Here is a 20,657-nt window from a genome sequence, read left to right as displayed (position 1 = left end):
TTCTTAAATATTTATGTATTTACATTTGCTATAAATATAAATAATAATTCAAACACATATATATTTACATATTCGTGGTTAATAATATTATTTATATACTTTATTGCAAAAATGATAAAAGAAGATATGCTAAGTACAATATATATATTTGGATAACAATGATAAAATATATTATTCTATAAACATGTTTATTTTTTGCCGAACTTAAATATTTTCAACGAAGTAATGTTTTCATAAAATATTGCATGCAAACTAATACATTTTTACGATGATCTAGTTTTTAATATATGTAGTCTTCAGAATCTCTAATAAAACTAGATACGATTTAAATTAGAAAATAGCCCAGCCCAATCCGATTCGGCCCGAAAAAGCCCGGTTAGACCCGCCTCGAGGGTCCAAACGGGCTCTGATATTTTCGGAAAGTCCGGCCCGGCCCGGTCAAGGTCAAAACCCGACCGCTCAAATCTCGAGCCTTTTAAGGCCAAGTCAAAGTCCGGCCCGATGACCTTTTGTGCATCTCTAGTTGAAGTTGACAAGTGTTACTAAGTAAGTTATCTTTTCTGTGATAAGTATCGTAGTTCTTCTAGTAAGTTTCTAAGTCTTCGTAATAATCTTTACAACTCTTCGTTACTGAATTTCTTCTGTAAAAAGCTGTGCAAGTCTTTCTCTATAAATTTTGAGAGAATTTCTCGATAAATTTTATGAGTCGTTCTTGATTCGATCATTATCATATTATAACAAGAATAATTATTTTGGTTAATTTTTTTTAAAATCGTTTATTTTTATCATTATTTTTTCGGCAACTGAGGGTTGGGGGTTGTGGGGTGGGTAATGAAGGAGGGAGGAGATTTAAGAAGGCAGGGGTTAGAGTGGAGTAGATCTCATTGATGATGATAATGATATGATGCAGCAGTTAATAAGCAGAGCACTCCCCTCTTCTATGGCTACTCTTCCTCGTTCCGGGGCGAGTCTCTCTCTCTCTCTCTCTCTCTCTCTCTCTCTCTCTCTCTCTCTCTCTCTCTCTCTCTCTCTCTCTCTCTCTCTCTCTCTCTCTCTCTCTCTCTCTCTTGTTTTATTATATATATGTTTCCTCAGACTCAAAGTATTGGCGGTTGTATTTTATTTTAAACCACTTTGTAATCTTAATATTAGCACCAACTCCCTATTTGTTCTTTGTTATTACGTATAATCCCCCCCTCCTCTTTATGTGTTCTAATTTTCATCTAACAATTTTTACCCCTTTTTGATGCTCATCTTTGTTTAGATGCTCGTTATCTCTTTTGATCATCAAATGTGCAGTTTTGGGTATTCCATTCCTCCACCTTTATCATAGAAATTAGGCTTACATGGATACCTGATCTTTACTTTATTTATCTTATTGCTCTAAAACTAATGGTCCAATTTACTTTCTCTCTAGCTACACACTTAGCCTTTCATTAAACAGTTCCTAGAATCCCTAAAACTTCTTAACTGTTGCTTTCACCTGATTTTTTGTCGATTGATTAATCCCTGCCTCCAAGCTATGCTTACTCCTCAAATATTTTATTTACATCGTTTAGAGAGAGAGAGAGAGTGAGAGAGAGAGAGAGAGAGTTCAGGAGTGCATTGCCGAAAGTAAGCTTAGAGCTTAATGGTTATAACTTGTTCACCATCATCAATGTTCATACTGGCTATCATAGTTTTTGTTTATAATATTTGAGGTTTAATGCTCTTGAGCAATTCTGATCAAGTTATGACCTGTTTTATTGTCCTTTCTAATTGTACTTGACAACTCTATAGCCTTTCTATACTCGTATTGTGTTGTATACAGATATTCTCGCTAAAATATAATTTAGAAAATGACTTGTTAATATTTTATTTTCTAGTGCTTAATCCTGGTTCCTTGTATTAAGTTTTCACTTTCCCTGAATATATTTTGTACAATTATTACTCCTTTATCTACAATACTACTTGAAGGATCCTTATTTAATATTTCTTTTTGCAATGTTGTAGACGAGGGCCATATGTGTATGGCCAGGTATGAGACAACTGTCCCTTAGAAAACATATTCTATATGGGTTTATGCGCTTCTTCTCTATACCATTCAAAACTGTGCGGGGAGCAAGTCGAACACTTGGAGTTTCTCATTTTTGTAGTGTTGTCAACATGTCTTCCATGTTTCAAGTTGAACTGGTAAGAACATCCTTGTATGGATCGTTTTTGTAACTAACTTGGCTACTCATCTATAATTTGCATAACCTTTCTTTTTTACATTGTATGTTACCAACAAATTGTTCCTTAACATTCTCTTTTTACTTTTTTCGTTTTTGAGAATTATTTGAGGCCTGTAACTATTAAACTCTTTTGTATCTAAAAAAGAGGTGAGCTGAGAATATTTAGTTGTCAAAAGGATCTTTGGCAGCCTTTGATCAAATCTTTTAGCTTCAAATTTCATGTGGCTCTATGATTGTAAGCATAAAGTAGTATATAGTATTCTTGTAGAGAAATACCTTTTTCTGTAGACTAAAGTGAACTAGCTATATGAATGTCGGTGCACAGGTATATATTAACTACATTGAACAAACTGCCATTGATTTTCTGACGATTCACTTTACTACTAGGTGCCATGTCTAAGCGACAATTATGCTTATCTTTTACATGACATGAACACGGGAACTGTTGGAGTAGTGGATCCTTCTGAAGCTGTACCCGTCATTGATGCCTTGAGTAAGAAAAACCGCAATTTAACCTATATACTGAACACTCATCATCATCATGATCACACTGGTGGAAATATGGAGTTAAAAGAAAGATATGGCGCCAAGGTAGAATATTGATCTTTTAAACAAATGTTTTGTTGTCATTTTATTCCTTTAGGAAAGTTCGATCTAAGAGTTCAAGCTCTTATTGGCGTGTACAAGTAGGTTGTTTGTGAAATGCAGTACTTGACGCTTCTTTCTTTTCTTGACCTTGGGTTCTGTAAACAGTTTGCAGTAAATAAGAAAATGCCCTTTTTTGCAGAAAACTTCCTAAAAGTTTCCATGCTGGAAACCCTTTCAGCTTCTGATGTATTACTTAACCAAAAACTTTATAAGACGAGCAAATTTGATACTGCTCATTTCCTAAAGCTCCACATCTGTTAAGAACTCTTCAAAGTAAAATAGTTTTTCACCAAAAATTACCACAAAATAAAAACAAAGAGACAAGGTTGGCAAGTTGATTTTTTTTCTTTTTTGCCTTTAGTATTATGTCTTAGCAGAATGCTAAACAAGATTAAAAATAGAACTGTATAAGCTACAGATGCTTTCATAATACATAGACAACTTCTTGCTTTTCTGTTTCCTTCTAAACAAATGAAAAAGATTAGTTCCAAATTTAATTTGATTCTGTATTTAATCTAGGAAGACTAAAAGTCAAAGAATTATTCCATGTAGTTTAAATTATTATGAATTTATGGTTTTGTATTTTATTGGTTACTGTTCAAATTTACATCTATCTTTACACTATGTTCCCGAAACGTTTTTTAGAAGAAAGGAAAAGAAACGGATAGAATTGATTTCTTCAACTTGTTCCCGAATGGATTTCTAAAAAAGAAAGAAAGGATCTCTACAGAATTGGGAAGAAAATTCTTTTATAGTTATCTCCATAATTTTCTCCCCACTTTTGGGAGAGAAGAGAAAATAACTTTTTTTTGGTTATTTCCTTTTTTTTATCAACTCGGGAACACATTGTTAGTTTTTTTATTCCAGTGCTTCATTGAACTAATTAAGATTTCTTATTGCACATTAGTCTTTATGTCTGGTTATCAGTAAATATACATGGTTGCAATCTCTATCCTTTTTTTCTTTGTTTTTAAAATTTACTCGTCTTGTGTTCATTTTTAGGTAATTGGATCTGTAGTGGACATCGATAGAATTCCTGGTATTGATATAGCCTTGAATGACGGGGACAGTTGGATGTTTGGGGGCCATGAGGTGCTTGTAATTGGAAGTCCTGGTCATACCAGAGGTTATATATTTGTTACTTTATTACTCGTAGAAGTGCTCATCATTTACGTAGTGGATGCAAAACTTAAAAATCAATTATTGGATTTAGAATCTATGATAACAGCTGCTTCATTTCATTAAAGGTCGCCGAACAAGTTAGATGCCTAATTGGTGTGAGGAAAATGCATGAGAACTTTAACATGCTATCTTACGACTTTATAAGATCTATTACTTTGTGGGCAAATATGTGCCCTTATTACTAGCATGTAGCATATTAGTTGCGCAGTAAAGTTAAGTTTTGCTACTAGTAAGTTATACTCTAGTAGATGAAATAGTTGCACTCAAACAGGCCTAGCCAGAATTTTATAGATCTTTATCTTTTGTACAGTTGGATAGATTGGAACAAAAGAAATGAACTGTTCCTATAGTTTCTTTCACTAAAATTATATGCACTACTGCATGTTTTTCAATATGCTTACGTTCATAAATTACTACTTTATTTCGGCTTACAAGGAAATTTCAAGCTTTTAATTTTTCCGTATGATCCATGAAATCCTAAATAATTTGCAGTTTTTTTATTATTGTTCTTTGCGAATTAAAGAATTGTGTTCTCGTATCATCTCGCATAAATTTAAAATTTCATTCTCTGATCTTTAATGTCAACATACGACTCTCTGTATGGAATGGATGGAAAAATTCTATTGTATTCTCTTCATGGTCTAGAATTAGCTGAGTAAAATGGTATAACAGCTGAAGGGTGCTTTTCTAAAAATCTTGAGAAATCCCTTGTAAATGCTTTTGGAGGTCGTCATCTTAATTTCTTACTTCTCACCCCTAGGTCAAGGTGAGGGGAAAAGTTCCAATCAGGGTTTTTTCTAACATCTTAAAGTTTTTAAGTTCTTACTTTCTGCTTGAAGATGTCACATGGTTAGTCAAACAAGTTACTAATGTTTTTCCTTAAAAACACAAAGGCATTTCCCCTGGGTATATGCTGGCCTGTGCATTTAACCGTAGATACGTTTTTTACTGGTTATATGGCTGTAGGCACATACTATTATGCGCGTTTGTATTACAAAAGCTAGAATGTTGTGCCAATTTAATGTTTTCAAGCTTTAAAGTCTTCGACGGTTTGTATAGCACCAAAAGATCATATTATTTTGGAATAACCTTATAATTGTTCTTTTTCTTTCAAATTCTCTTAGGGTTTTTGACTGTAGCAAGGCTCTTGTCCGATTAGAGTATGAAGTTGAGCTTATTTATTACACGAAACCTTAAGACTAATTGTATAATGCTTACTTGCCAAACTTACATTATATTATAACTAACAGGTTTATTTGTTGAGTACCGTATACAACACTCTATATTGTATAACCGTTACAAACCCCACCTAATTATCTACTTTATGAGTACTTTTTGTTAGTTTTGATTTTGCGCAATATATTCAGGGATCAAAGATTACTTATATTCAGCCACGACTTGAATTTTCATGTTTAATAATGCCCACTTTTCAAGTTTTCTTTATTGAAGCTCGAATGTGACTTAAGCTTATTGTTCCCCTCTCTAAATTAGGTGATCGACATATATTATGGCATTTTTAGTTGAATACCATTATATGATAATATCCCTTGGTTTGTTAGCAACCGAACTATCAATGTAAATGTAACCCTTAAGTAGACCTCTTCTGTAAACTTAGTATACTAGTAACAAGGACTCTCCCTTAAGATATTACCCTCAAGAAGTTTAACATATCATTATTACTTCGTATCAATTTATTTTGTCAGCAATATTTGGTGTTTCTTCTCTTATTCTCATGCACGAAACAAGAAAGAAAAGAGAATGTTGACATTACATTTAAGCTTAGTTCTTTCTCCGTTAAAATTTTAATTGGCCTGCAAATTATAAAGAGGGTTTGATGCATGCAGGACATATTAGCTTCTATTTTCCGGGATTTGGATCAGTTTTTACTGGAGACACTTTATTCAGCTTATCATGTGGGAAACTTTTTGAAGGAACCCCTGAACAGGTAATAACTCTTGGAATTATTGCTTAATATGTTCGTCTCACGAGTTCTGCTATGCTGGGCCTTATATCCTTCAGGATTTCGTTTAGGATCTTCACAGGGTATATGACTTTAAAGGTTGTAGTAATCATTGTTCTCTTAGGACTAGTATTTACAAATCTACATCGTGGCCAGGGTCTCAGGGCCGGACCCAGGGAAGGTCCTCAAATTTAGCTACATATATATGCTGTAGTCCAAAATATCCATTGAAGTCCCAACCTAGCTGGTTCAACTGCTTTGTTTTCTCATCTTTTTGCATGATATTAGAGTCAACTTGACTAAAAAATATTGATAGATAGTACGCTAATGTCTTTAAATGCGTAAAGATAACCACGATCATCACATTCAGAAAGGCGGTTAATGGTTTTCTTTTAATTTCAATATTGAACAATCCCATTGATAAATATTTTTTTAATATTAATTTGTTTATTAATTGAATAGATTTTTTAGCGGTTAAGACTTAAGAGCATCAAGAAGTCTCCTAGTGCATTCCTTAAAAAAAATTATAAACAATTAGGTTCCTAGTGATTTAGGATATTTAAAGGCAAGACAATTTCAACAACACTCTGATATGCGCTTGAGTTCTGGATCGAGTTACGGGACCTTTTAAAGTGTAGTCTTGGTCGATTTTTTCCCCAAAAGGGTGTTATTCTTAATCTTCCTACCTCTCCCTATTTTCGTTTGGCTGCTTGTAAAGAATTGGAAAATATTGAGAGCTCAATTAGAGAGAGAGCTCACTGTGCTCTTATGATTTTTGATAAGGAATATTTTTCTCCCTTCCCTATATCTCAATAAACCGTTAAATGCTTACAAGGACAAAGCTAAAAATCCGTAGCTACTAGCAATAATTTTTTTCTAACAAATAGCCTGAAAATATGCAACAATTAGCAATTAATCTGCTACTTTTAAGAAGCAAAAATATCTGTAATTTGACCAACTAAAAATCTGCAATCAAACAAAGTCTTCTCACATAATTTTTGCTTGCTTGTTTTGACCGTCTCTTGTAATATTGATGAGAAGGGAAGTTAAAGAGTATAAAATCGTGTTCGGATATTCCTCTGACACCTTAAGGTTTTTAGTGCGACTGGTTACTTAACATGGTATTCGAGTTCGGTTTAGGAGGTTTGAATCCCCCACCCCATCTATTTAATTTAAACATTTATTATTGGTATGATATTGATATTGGTTATATTTGTTATTTTCAATCTTAGCAAAACATATCGTACGATTGTGGGGGAGTGGTAAAGAGTGTAAGATCATGTTCGAGTCTTACTCCGGCACCTTAAGGGTTTAGTGCGACTAGTTATTTAACATGAACCACCTGAACACTTTGTTGTTGACCAAGTGTATTACTTGTAGCATTACTTCTTTCCTCCAAAAAGTGTTGACCTCGAGCGCGAATGTTGATTATTGTTTCTGAATATCTTGAGCTGGTTCCCATGATGCTCCAAAAGGAGATAAGCATCCCAATGAATCAAAGTATGATACGGCCTTGCAATAACCTTTAGGTCCAGTTCAACTTTTGGGCTTGGTAGTAATACTTACCTTTGGTGAACTTCTGGATTCTTAGGTGTTGTCTCATCAATAGTTCCCTGATTTTCTTTTAAATAGAAGACATGAAAAAATGGGTGTATTCTGACTGCTTGAGGAAGTTGAAGATGATAAGCTACAGTTCCAATCTTTGCTTGTATCGAAAATGGGGAAAGAGTTTTTTGTTCGTGTTAGAAGCTAGAGATAGTTGTCGATAAGGTTGCAACTTCAATAACACCAGATCACCGACTTCAAAGTGCACTTCTATGTGAGATTTATCATAGTTATTATTCATGATATCTTAGGCTTGTAATAATCTGTCATACAATCTGGTCTTGAGTTTTGAGTTCCTGCTCTACAGCCTCCACTTGACTTTGCCCAAAACAATAATTTAAAAGGTGAGGTGGGGCCCTACCAACCATAAACGACTTCAAAATGAGTTGTTTTAGAGAGGAATGGTACCTAGTATTATAGCATTATTCAGCCCAAGAAATCCATTGCATCTAATTCCGGGGCTGATCATTGGTAAAACAACGCAAGTAGACTTCAGTGGTGCGATTAAAGACTTTTATCCGACCGTCACCTCTGTGGGTGATAGGCTGAACTAAAAGTTAACTTTGTTTCACTAAATTGAAGAATTCTGTCCAAAAGGAGCTTGTGAAAGTAACACTTCTATCGCTCACAATGGTTTCCGGTGGGCTATGTAACTTGAATATATGATAAGAAACATTTTTGTCACTAACATTGCAGGGAAATGGGAATAAAGTGCGCATACTTTGAAAAGCTATCCACAACAACTAGCCAAACATATTTCCGAAATGAAGGAGGCAGGGCATCTGGAATCTTTTGACAAATTGCACAACACTTGATGAAATGTTGAATCCTTTTTTTAATTTCATACCACTAAAATTCCGATGCTATGCGCTATGCGAAATAGAGTCTTTTGGTATCCTTCATGGCCTTGGTTATGTAGAGCTGAAATGACAACTTGGATGAGAAAGGAATTAGAATCCAAGATATGTTCTATTTTTGTTGAATATCAGTCCAATATCATACGACCATTTTGCTGGCAATTTTCGTAACTTGATATTATTGATAAGGGACTGCAATGTTTGTGAAGTTTCTAACTCATCCGTAAAGGCTTTCAAAAGTCCTAGTGGCCCAGAAATTGCTGCAATCATTTTGACATTGTCATCTCGTCATGACAAGGCATCTGCCACTCGATTCTTCTTGCGCGCCTTATACTCCATTTGAAAATCGTAACCCAAGAGTTTGCTTATTGAGTGTTGCTGAGAGGATGTACTTATTCGTTGATCAAGTAGATACTTGAGACTGAAATGATCTGTACGAATAATGAATTTTCTTCCTCATCAATAAGGTCTTTAATACCGAATAGCTTGTGAAAGTGCAATGAGTTCCTTTTCATAAGCTGAGAGCTTGATGTGTCGTTGAGCCATTGGTTTGCTGTAAAAGGCAATGGCCCCCCCTCTTGTTGTAACACCGTCCTCATTCCATAATTAGAAGCATCTCATTCAACTTAAAAGTCGTTTTCAAAATTGGGTAATGCTATCGGGGTCGTTGTCATGACACGCTTTAAGTGTTCAAATGCAGCCATCGATTTCGTTGTCCAAGTGAAGGAGTTCTTACGCAATATATTGGTTAGAGGTGCTGTAATCAAGCCATAAATTTATGTACGAACTTTCTATAGTAACCGGTTAGGCCGAACAATCCCGTAAGAGCTCGAATAGTTTTTGGTTTAAGCCATTGAATCCATTGTTGCATGGGACGTGGGTTGATCCGGGAGGTGGTACGAGTTCGGGTACGTGGGACGTTATTTGGAGGAATCGGGTTCGCTAAGTCATGAATCGGGTTCGCTGGTCGATACAAGGAACCCTTTATTTATTTATTTATTTTACTAAATTTTTGTACATCAAAAATGAAAAACATAAATGTATAAGTACCACAAATGAAATTACACATTCTCTTATTTTAGAACATTTTTTGGAACCAATTTTGGTTAGGAGCACCACTCTTATTTTATTTATTTGTATGCTAATTATGCTAGTTATTAAATTGTTTAATTTTTAATTAATCATAGAAAACACAAGAGTTTTCTTCTTGAAATAAAAGATTATCCTTTATTATATTTCAAGTTTCAATATAAACGGTGGAAAAATCATCATTTTTGAATGAAAATTGATTCAAGTCAAACTAACAAAATAAAAGGAAAGAAAAAAATCACTATTTACTTTTGTATAAATGAAAATACAAATATGCAACTGCCATCACTCCTATTGAGATATGCATCTCTTTCCTTTCTTCTCTACGCATAACTTCTTCTTAATTAGCGTTTATGCGGAAAAATTGATAAACACATACATATATACATCTCTGGAGTCATCATTTATCACCCATATAACACAAGAAACACTCCACATGTCTCTTTTATTCATTTTTTTCTCCATTTACAGTTGCCGGAACAGAAACCACGGTTTGCCGGAAATGGCGAACTGAAATGCGATGCCAGGCGATCCGGGTCGACTTCGACCCGTGTTCTGGTACAGTTCGCGGTTCCAGGGGTCGACTTGCGAACTCGGTAACACTGATTTGAATCTTAGCCTTCATCTTTTTAGAATCTGCCACACTCCCTCTGTTGATATAATATGGCCAAGATAAGAGATCTTACATTGAGCCGGTGAGCATTTAGATTCCTATAAAAACAACTCACTTCGTCTAAGATAGAAAAAATCAGCCGTAAATGGTTTAAATGGTTAGCCATGTGCCTTATAGATGAGTATGTCTTCGAAGAAAACAAGAAAAACCTTATGAAGATAAGGATGAAATGCTTCATTCATTAAAGCTTGGAATGTAGAGGGCGCATTGGTAAGTCCAAATGGTAACGCCAGAAATTCAAAATGCCCATGATGCGTTTGAAGTTTTGTTTTCTCCGCATCAGGTAGTCGCATGAGAACTTGATGGTATCCAGATAGATCTAGCTTTGAGAATTATGTTGAGCCGTGTAATTCTTCAAGAAGTTCATTACTTACCGAGATTGGAAATTTAACCTTTATTATTTGAGTATTTAAGGAACGATAATTAACACAAAATCTCCATGAATTTTCTGTCTTCTTAACAAGAAAAACTGGAGATTGATTAGGAAAATTGCTTTGTTTGATCATTCCCTATTTTAACATCTCTCTGCACTGCACTTCAATTTCATCTGTCTGAATATGCGGGTAACGGTAAGGTCTCACAACTATTGGGCCTGATCCAGGTTCCAACGATATTCTGTGATCACATGCACGAGGAGTGGGTAGTCCAATTGATGTCTTAAATATGCCATGAAATTCAATAGCACAATTGCTTCAAATTTAGCTCTCATTCTGCTTCTAATTTCATAGTTGAGAGAGATGGTTCTGACTTTTGAGCGGGATTCATAAGACCATGCTACTCTACTTGTTTACCCATTTCATATAAATTTCATCTTCATTGTTGCAAAATCCTAATATATAGGTCTCAATGTCTTGATCCAGTTGACACCTAATACAACTCCAAACCCACATAAAGGAAGCAAAAATAAATCAAAAGAGATTTTTTGATTACCCGCTTGTTTGCTACCATGACTCGGAGGTTATCCGTAGGTTCCACTTCGATTTGAAGCTAATGCATTAGAGATTCTTTCACAATTAGAGATTCGTTCACAAAACTATGGGTAGATCCTGAATTAATGAGGACCAAGGGGTGCCAAATTATGCTTCCCGCCACTTGTATTGTCTAATTGTTCAGTGTTCCTAAAATTGCGTGGAATAAGATTTCTGGCACACCTTTCTCGTCAAAACATTCTAACCAAAACAATCGTTTACAATCCTTTAGACGTGTGTTCCTCCTATCTACTCACGAGAGCCTTTTAATTAAAGGAGTTTTAGGACCTCCTCCATTAGATTAAGTGCCATGGCTTTTACGAGGTTGGTTAACATCTTCCTTCCTCTTTTCAGTACGCCGCTCATAAAGTCGTGCCAGGCTTATGGCTGTGGTCAAATCTGGTGAATGGTGAAGCTCCACTTCAACTGCCGTGGCAGAATATCTCCTTATCCTGTTCAGTTCAGTGGTTACTGGTTAGCGATTTAGTTTGCGCAGGAAGCCTTTCAAATTGCCTCTTATATGCCTCAACAGTTCCTGTTTCTTTTAATTTAATAGCTCTCTCAATTTACTGCTTCTTCTGATTGGATGCCCAAACCTCATGTGACATTGGGTCTTGAAATCATCCCAATATATGTTTTGGTTGATCCTTTTTTGCTTCAAATGCCACAATTGTGTATCTCCTTAAAGGTGGAACGGAACCGGTACTACATTGTCCTCTTCTATGGTCCTCTGACGGTGAAAGAAGTTGTCGCAGCAGCTTAGCCAAACCAACGGATCAACACTGCCATCATAATGAGGAAAATCAAGTTCTGTATATCCGGGCACAAAGTTGTTTCCATTTGTGTTGGTCTTGTCAGTTGATTTCTAGGTTCTCGAGGTGTTAGTTGAGAGCTCCCTCCTGTTGATTCTCTGTCATTTCCACGAGAATGCACGGTCTGCGTAAGTTGTTCCAGTTTAGCAGTCATGTGTTGATGTCTTGCATGGTTTGCTTCTTGCTCTGGTTTGTGGCCATTAAGGAATTCCTCAAATTGTTGTTGCAAAGTGCGCTGTTCCCCCATAACTACCGGCCCTGGTACAAATTTGATAGGCGCCTGAGTTCTAGATCGAGTTACGGGACCTTTTAAAGTGTAGTCTTGGTCGATTCTCTCTCAAAGGGTGTTATTCTTAATCTTCCTACCTCTCCTTATTTTCGTTTGGCTGATTGCAAAGAATAGGAAAATACTGAGAGCTCAGTTAGAGAGAGAGCTCACTGATCTCATTTGATATTTGATAAGGGATATATTTCTCCCCTTTATTATTTCTGAATGAACCTTTATATACTTACAAGGACAAAGCTAAAAATCTGCAGCTACTAGCAATAATTTTGCTTCTAATACCCTGAAAATCTGAATCAATTAGCAATGAATCTGCTACTTAAGAAGCTAAAAATCTTTAATTAGCTAACTAAAAATCTCCCATAATTCTTTCTTGCTTGTATTAACCGCGTCTCTTGTAAATTGTAATAATGGCGAAAAGGAACCACCCGGACACTTTGTTGTTGACCAGGTTTATTACTAGTAACACACTCCTTATGTATACCCCTTATTTATCATTTTAATATTAACTTTAGATCCTACCTACTTTTGTGTCATTTACAGAAGATGAGAAATGGAGGGAAGTGAATACTTTATTCATAAAATGATTTATGGCATGACTTTAGCTTCCTTAAAATTAAGGGAAAGAAGACTGTAACTTTTTAAGTAGCCACCAGGAGATTGTCGGAGCAAGATTTAATTGCTCATTCTTTATGATTCAATTTAGGAGGCCATATAGCTAGTCTCTTGGAGATGCTCTAAGAGGATTAATTTTTTGCCCCCCTTCATATAAGAGTTAGGTCTGTCGCTGATCGTGGTCTGTGTTTTAAGTTTATTCTCACAGATGGATTGTGGATACCATTTTATGGAGTAATTAGATCAATCATTGCTTTCCTTGAGATTCTATATACTTGTTAGCAGGTTGTTCAACAAGCCTATAACTTGTCATCTTCTTCAGTCAAAGTCAATATGTTAAGGTACCCTGTAAATAAATGTCATTTATATAATAGATTAAAAGTAACTAGGGGAACCCACAACCTTACAAAGGATCATAACCAGATGCTACTGTTATTCGACTATAATGGTGTCTAGCTGATATTCTTCCTTTTTAAATTTGGTTAGTTGATAATGTTCAGTTCTGTTAAAAACCTATCCGAATGTAGACATCTAGCTGGTCTGTTCATAATTAAGTAGGTTATGCTGTTGCACTAATAATTAGCAAAAAGGTCAATATCAGTGTGTATTTTCAGTAGGCAAATTGGATGTTGAAGGTTATATGTATTCTGGAATTCAGTTACACATTCGTTTAGTTGTGTTTTCAAAAGATTTATGATCTGGTTTATGGATTCTAGATGCGAGCTTAGTTTGATCCTCCTCGTACTACAGAATGAAAAAAACGGGTACAGCACTTACGGTGATATTTTAGTTTGAGTGCAGTCCTTCCATTAAAAATCAACAAATAGATGTTAAAGTTTCTGCCTACTTGATTTCTTTTCTTTCTAAAGTGGCAGCTACATGTCGTAATACACTGATATAAGAAAAATGTTATGCCAAACATGGCAGTTGTTCATTTAATTGTCCATGTCACTCGTCACCTCTCAATTTGCTGACCTCTCTCTATCCTTTTTTGCTTGTTTTTCTCTTTTCTTTTTCTCCTTCAAGTTCTAATTCAATTACAATAATCATAATTTTCATGATATTGACAATACGTGTTAAATTCTCAAATCTTAACTATCAACCAACCTAATTATCTCTTTCATGATATACCCGTCATTCCAATATCCTCAATTTAATTTCATCAAAGAGCACCAGGACAGTTATTGTTGGGTCTGGTTATTGGTCAAAATCATCTGCAGCTGTTGTTGTTTGGTCTGTCACTGGTTGCCCCCATTTTAAGTTAGTTTTAACTTTGTCTTTATTGCAATATATTTGCATTATCATGAGCGACATCAGCAAAAGATTACTTCTGCTTGTTTCTTTAATTGAAGGACTGAATCCCAATTTCTTAATCAGCCAAATGTCTGAACTATAATTTTATGCAGTACTTGGATTAAAGAAAGCCCACTCAACAGTTCAGCGATTAAATAAATAAAAATTCTTTATTTTTTACCTTTTATTTAGATATGTTTCTTCTGTGTGTTCCAGATGTATGCCTCGCTTAAAAGAATAAGTTCCTTGCCCGATGAAACAAATATATATTGCGGTCATGAATATACATTGGTAAGTTGTTTTCATTTCAAATTTCAAATTGCTCCCCATTTTTACGAAAATATATATTGACATCCACCAATATGTAACTTTGTCATGACAGAATAATTCAAAGTTTGCATTGTCTATAGAACCTGGAAATGAAGCGCTGCAGTCATATTCCACCCACATAGCTCACCTCTGCTCTAAGGGTTTACCTACGGTAATGTGAATATTTATATATAATATAGCTTGTAGATAGAAATTATGATGAATGTGATAACGATGAAGAGATCTTGGTGAACAGAATTCAGACTGTACAAATAAGGTACTGGTTGGGACCACTTTGGTACTCACTACGTGGACCCTCTAGAACTACATACAAGATTCCAGCTAGATGATACACTCGAATTCTTCTCATCTAAATGATCTTATTGGTCGGTGTCGTTAAAGGCGTAAATTCACAAAAAGGCAAGAGTTTGCGTTTTCTTAGGGAAACACATAAGCAGTAAAAATAATTTATGTAAAAATACCAATTGAAACAAATTGATTGTTGGTTCAAATGGTTAAAAATGAAACAGTAGGCGGGAATTGTCTTTAAACACAATGTCATTCAAAATCGGACATAAATGAGTTAAACTTTTTACATGCTAGACAATTAAAACACTAGGCCTCAACTAATAGTTAGTATATTTACATTGATTTAGTTCATAATGTGGCGGTTGACTTGAAGTCCGACTTTAAGTCAGCTTGAATTTTCGTAGTTCTGTTTTAATTTGATTAGTTGGCTTGTAGTCTGTGGGATTCCCCTCCTGGAGATAAAGGGTTGAAGGCTGGAACCCAAGTGGAGTTGGGGTGCGTGAATATCTTCATTATTATGATTGACCTGTACCAAAAACAATTCCAGTTACTGGAAGACAACCCAGTCTGTCAAGTGTTATGACTTTTAAGCAAATCAAAATCAAATTCATATACAAATAGTCGAGTCTCACTTCCTCTTTCCTTTTTGGCACTTTTACTTTTGCTTAGTTTAATGTTGGCTAATAATGCTCCGGTTATTCTGGGAGCTGATTTAGATTCCAACAACGTTGAAGATGGAGAAAGCATGTAATCCATTCCTCCGCACCGCAAGTACAGAAATCAGGCGGTCACTAAATATACCTGATACAGCAAGTGATGAAGAAACCTTGGGTGCCATTCGCCGAGCAAAGGATGAATTCTAGTGCTTCTCTTGTACACTCTTCTTGTGCATACAGTTTTTGTTTGTTTTGGGGTCCATATTCTTGCAAAATACCAATGATGTATTTTCCCAATCTTTTATTTTCTTACATCTTTGTTTTCTTGAAGTTCAGTTATATTACAGTAGTGATATGATGATTTTGCTGTAAGAAATCAGATGTTATTTGCTGGAGAACTGATATGTTGATTAATAATTTGGTGAAAGGTTTATAGGAAAAAGTACTGATGTGAAAGTTAAAAACCAAAATTTTGGATATCTTATATCCAGTAATAACCAAAGTATGGGGTCAAAATTGCCATATTTTTTAAAATTGGTGACCTAAATATCAAATTTGAGATGTGGCATTATGTATCTACCAAGCATGCAGTGTAAACATGCGTATACCTGAAAGTCATAAATCGTGTTCTTGTTTTGTTCTTGTTCTGTGTCAACAGTTAGTGAACATAATTACATGCACTCTTAAATCACATGTTCACCGGCCCGCTACTTTCTCCCACACAAAGCATCACAGGCTTGCAAAACATGTGTCATCAGCATATATGAGACCCGGTAAATCGGATAACCGGATCGGTTTCGGATCGGATCGGTTTCGGATCGGTTTCGGATCGGATCTATTTCGGATCGGTTCCACTTTCGGATTATGATATAATTCGAGGTCATTCGGATCGGATCGGATGTAATTCGGTTCGGGTCTAATTCGGATAAAAAACGGATGAAATTCGGATAAAAATCGGACAAAATTCGGTTCGGATTAAATTTGGTTCGGATATTTCGGATCTTAACTTATTTATTTTTTCATGTTTTGAGACTTAAAAATTTTTTTTTTATTAAATGTAGTACTTTTAATATAATATAATGTACTTTTACATTAATTTATAATTAAATAATTAAATTATCACGAATATAAGATACATTTAAGTATGAAGTTTGCTTATTTCGGATCATATTCGGTTCAAATATTATATGAATCGGTTTTGTTCAGTTCCAATTTATAATCGGATCTAGTATTTCGGATCATTTTCGGTTAAATTTTCGGTTCGGGTAATTTTCGGATCGGTTTAATTTGGTTTTCGGATAATTATCAGATTATATAATTTGGATTTCGGATCGGATCTCAGATCCATAATTTCGGTTCGGTTCTTCGAAAACGACCCATTTTGCCAGGTCTAGCATATATACAAGCATATTGAATGCGTATGCTCTACTGATCTTGTTACTAAACACAAAGTACTTCAAAAATCAAATAAGCCCAATGAAAGCCCAATAAGAAGAGCTTCAGATAACAATATAATAATAGAGGAAGGGTATCCGGACACGTGAAAACATCCCCATCGTTGCCCGGATCTGTAACCTTCCAACGGTCCAGATTCGGGGACACGTTGACCCATTACAGACGTCCATGCGTTACCCAATCAAGCACACGTTGGCTTATAAAAGGCTGATCAAAAGGTTTTTGGGGTTTACTGGTTCTATTGATTCTATTCACCTAAAAACATATATATACACCATACTCATATTTGCATAATTCCTATTTTGTCCTTCTTCTCCAAAACCCTATCTTACTCTCACACTATCTTACTCTCACACCGAAGGTGCCGAGGGGACGACACCCTCCTCCGTTTTTATTTTGTAGGAACCCTGCCTGCAGCTAACCCTTAAACACCCACATTTCTGCATAATGGAAGCTAAGTCCGGATAGACAAGGAGAAGACCCTGGAAAAGGATTGGAGTTTTCATTGGCATTAGAAGGAGGGGCAAACCTCCGTTCAGTGGTGTCGTTGTTTTCAGTCTTGTCACCCTGCCCAGGAAACAAGAATCTCTTACCCCAATAAGATTACTGTTTTGATTTTTCAGATCTACTTTGTTCAACGTTTATGCTTTTAAGGCGTCATTAGTAGATCTTGTTTAGCCATATTTGTCGTATTATGTGAGCACATATGCAACGCCTCCAAATATGGGGTTAGGAATATGGGTCGTCACGCCATCCTTCAATAATGTATAACTTGTATTGATTCAATAATCCAACAGACTCCAATCTCTCTCACACACACAAGTTATAGCCTTAGAAACGATGTACAACAAGTATCATCTGTTATTACAACTCAAATGTACTTTACAGGATTTCAAACTATTATTCATAATCTCTACATGAAGTTACAAAAAATTTACAATTATCTGAAGCCTATCTAAATGTTTTGGCCTTCCTGAAGCAATGCTGCAAGGACTTCTCCTCACGGTTGCAGTCGACTAGGTATCTTACTGGCATGCTAGTTATCTGTTGTGCTGTGACATTTAAAATAAAACAGGAGTGAACAATAATGCTTAGCCATAATGTACAAAAAAGCTTGAAAATAACTGTTAAAATAATACTTCATCGTATAATATGATGATTTGAAATATCGGTGGTATACACCTTTTTCTCTGTACATTAAATCAAGTATTTTATATATTTCAAAATATCTTGATAATACTATCGATAGTATTATATTCTCAGGAGAATCACTTTCTTGGTGATACATGCCTCTTTTCGAAATAATATTTTCCATTGACTTATTAGTCTACACTTACCTTAATGGTAAACCCAACACCTAGGCTCGGGTTACAATATTGTATCTCAATTCCAATTAGAAGAATAGGACATTCGTCGGAGCACTACTATACGATGATCAGTCGTAAAGTAAAATGTTATTATTGTTCTCTACATGTAAAATGACGACTTCCTTAACCCCCGGTTGTTACCCTAGCCGCATTCGGGCTTTATATGCTTCCCCAACTCCCGGGTATATTTTGCATAATTCACATGTCCCTCAGTACACATGGTACCTTCTCATGCGAAAATTAAATTAGTAGTCTCCCCAGTGCACAAAGTACTAGATCTCTACCCCTCCCTTGTCCTTTAAGAATTTAATCATATATTTGGAACTTGAACTATATCGAAGTTCCCCAAGCGTTTTGCTTGTTGATAGACACAACTCATCTCATATATGTGTATATGTACCTCCGAGAATTTTCGGAGGAACTACTAAGATAATGTGAGTTGACCGTTGTTAACAGATAAATAAATAAAAGGGAGTTTCTTTTGACACTATAGTCAAAATAGTTAAAATATGCCGAGACAATATTTTTCGACGATCCGAAAGTATTTGGAATGATTTTCTGAAACTCAAAAAATATTTTAAAATAAGTTTTATGTTTTTAAATCATATTAAATCATTCAATAAATATTTAATATTTTAATAGTAATTATTAAATTATTAAACCTCGAATAATTTTATTTTAAAAGAATATTTGGAATAATATTCTTCAACAAATTTATGTTTAAGAAATTAAATCAATCTTAAATAGTCGTCGGAGAATACTTCTTATTTTTAAATTAACATTCAAAATAATATTTATCGCTCAAATATTTAAAAAAATAAGTTGGGGGAATACGATCTTAAAAAATCATTTTAAATAAATTTGAGGTATTTAATACTTCACAAGAGGAAATCGAGTCCCTTGGAAAAGAATAAATTCAGACTTTAATCGTCCAAGACATCTCCAGAATATTTCTGGGTTTTTAATTAATAATACATGTCGACCGACTCTCGGTCTACAAGATATATACTACTCTACTCGCTAGTGTTAATATACTTAAATAAAACACCTCCAGACTACTTTCGGGTTTTCATTAAATAATACTAACTGAATCTCAGTTTAAATATACATCTCATATATATACAACGCTACTCTCTAGAGTTATCAATTGAAATCCAATAATATTTTTATACCAAAATAATCAATATATCATATTATATTTATATATATCGCAATACGTAAAACATCATGATCTTCAATCATGGCATTATATATACATGCAGTAAATTAATTTCCACAACACAACAATATATTGAATAAGGTTTTTAAACTTGCCTGGGTGTTTTGAGGTGGAGGGCGCTCGCAAGTTTGTTTGATAATCTAAAATCAAGAACATTATTGTTCTGTTAGTCTTTAATCGTATTTATCGTCATTTGTTATATACACAATATTTATAATCGCGTAACACGATTCGCTCTACTCTCATCATTTTAATAAAGTACGATTCGTTTTCATTTCACAATCCTTTTTTCTATTATTCTCATTTGCTTTTACCACCCGGTTCCTCTCGCGATTCTGAAGAAATTCTACTCGCGCGACCTCGTTCCGACATTTTTATAAAATTGAAAATTCAATATTTTCACTTAAAATTTCTATGACAGTTTTTAAACTCCATTTCTTACTATCTGTAAAATTTTCATGATTTTAGAATAATTTTAAGTTGAGCGTTTATACTTCCAAATTTGTAATTCGTAGCAGTTCTTTTATCGCGTAAATCGTTTTTACCAAAATGGACCTAACTTTTGAACCGTAAATCGAAATCAAGCAATTCAAGCGCCTAAACGATCCTTAAAACATGTTGTATCATTATTAAGTCTTATTTATCAAGAAAACATAGTTTATACATTTTCTAATTTTGCAGAAAACTTCGTGACGCGATTTGGACGTTATAACGACGTTACACTAACGATCTGTGTTTCGTTTTAACTCTAAATTACTAATGATCATCCAACAACAATCAATCCAAAATATTAACTACTTAATCAACTCAAGAACATAAAGTTCTTGAGACCACAACATCAACCTTAGCATCTGCAAACTAATATTCTTAAAATCAATGAATCAACTATCAAAACTATACATATACTTTTATCCAAGATCCATACTTTTCTTGAAACTTAAACTTGACAAAGGTGTGAAAGAAGGTTTATACATTTCTTGGTTGCATGGGAGGTTCTATTCTTGATGGATTATTCTTGGTGTGTTTAAGAAATCTAAATCTACTAAAAGTCACAATTTGTCACTATTCATCATTCATTTCATCTTTTTATTTAACCATGAAAATCTCAAAGAAAAGATATTAAAGATTTATCTATCTTACCTTA

At 34.7% G+C, this 20,657-nt stretch overlaps 1 protein-coding gene across 1 annotated transcript; it reads left to right on the top strand.

The window, feature by feature from the left end:
* Positions 1-804: 804 nt before the first annotated feature.
* On the top strand, positions 805-15,899 carry LOC141684109 (putative hydroxyacylglutathione hydrolase 2, chloroplastic). The gene is made up of 8 exons (XM_074488948.1): positions 805-964; positions 1,993-2,172; positions 2,601-2,804; positions 3,864-3,987; positions 5,888-5,988; positions 14,415-14,489; positions 14,581-14,679; positions 15,533-15,899. The coding sequence occupies exons 1-8, from the start codon at positions 902-904 to the stop codon at positions 15,677-15,679; spliced, it is 993 nt and encodes a 330-aa protein (XP_074345049.1). The 5' UTR covers positions 805-901; the 3' UTR covers positions 15,680-15,899.
* Positions 15,900-20,657: the final 4,758 nt, after the last annotated feature.

The sequence above is a fragment of the Apium graveolens genome, chromosome 9, assembly GCF_009905375.1.
Source record: "Apium graveolens cultivar Ventura chromosome 9, ASM990537v1, whole genome shotgun sequence".
Taxonomy (NCBI): Eukaryota; Viridiplantae; Streptophyta; class Magnoliopsida; order Apiales; family Apiaceae; genus Apium; species Apium graveolens.
Note: the sequence above shows the minus strand (reverse complement) of the source record. Positions and strands in the feature narration are given on the sequence as shown.

Coding starts and splice junctions, on each gene's coding strand:
- LOC141684109 (XM_074488948.1), top strand. CDS start 902: ATGATGCAGCAGTTAATAAGCAGAGCACTCCCCTCTTCTATGGCTACT. Junction 14,490..14,580: donor GCGGTCATGAATATACATTG/GTAAGTTGTTTT, acceptor TTGTCATGACAG/AATAATTCAAAGTTTGCATT. Junction 14,680..15,532: donor GCTCTAAGGGTTTACCTACG/GTAATGTGAATA, acceptor GAGCTGATTTAG/ATTCCAACAACGTTGAAGAT.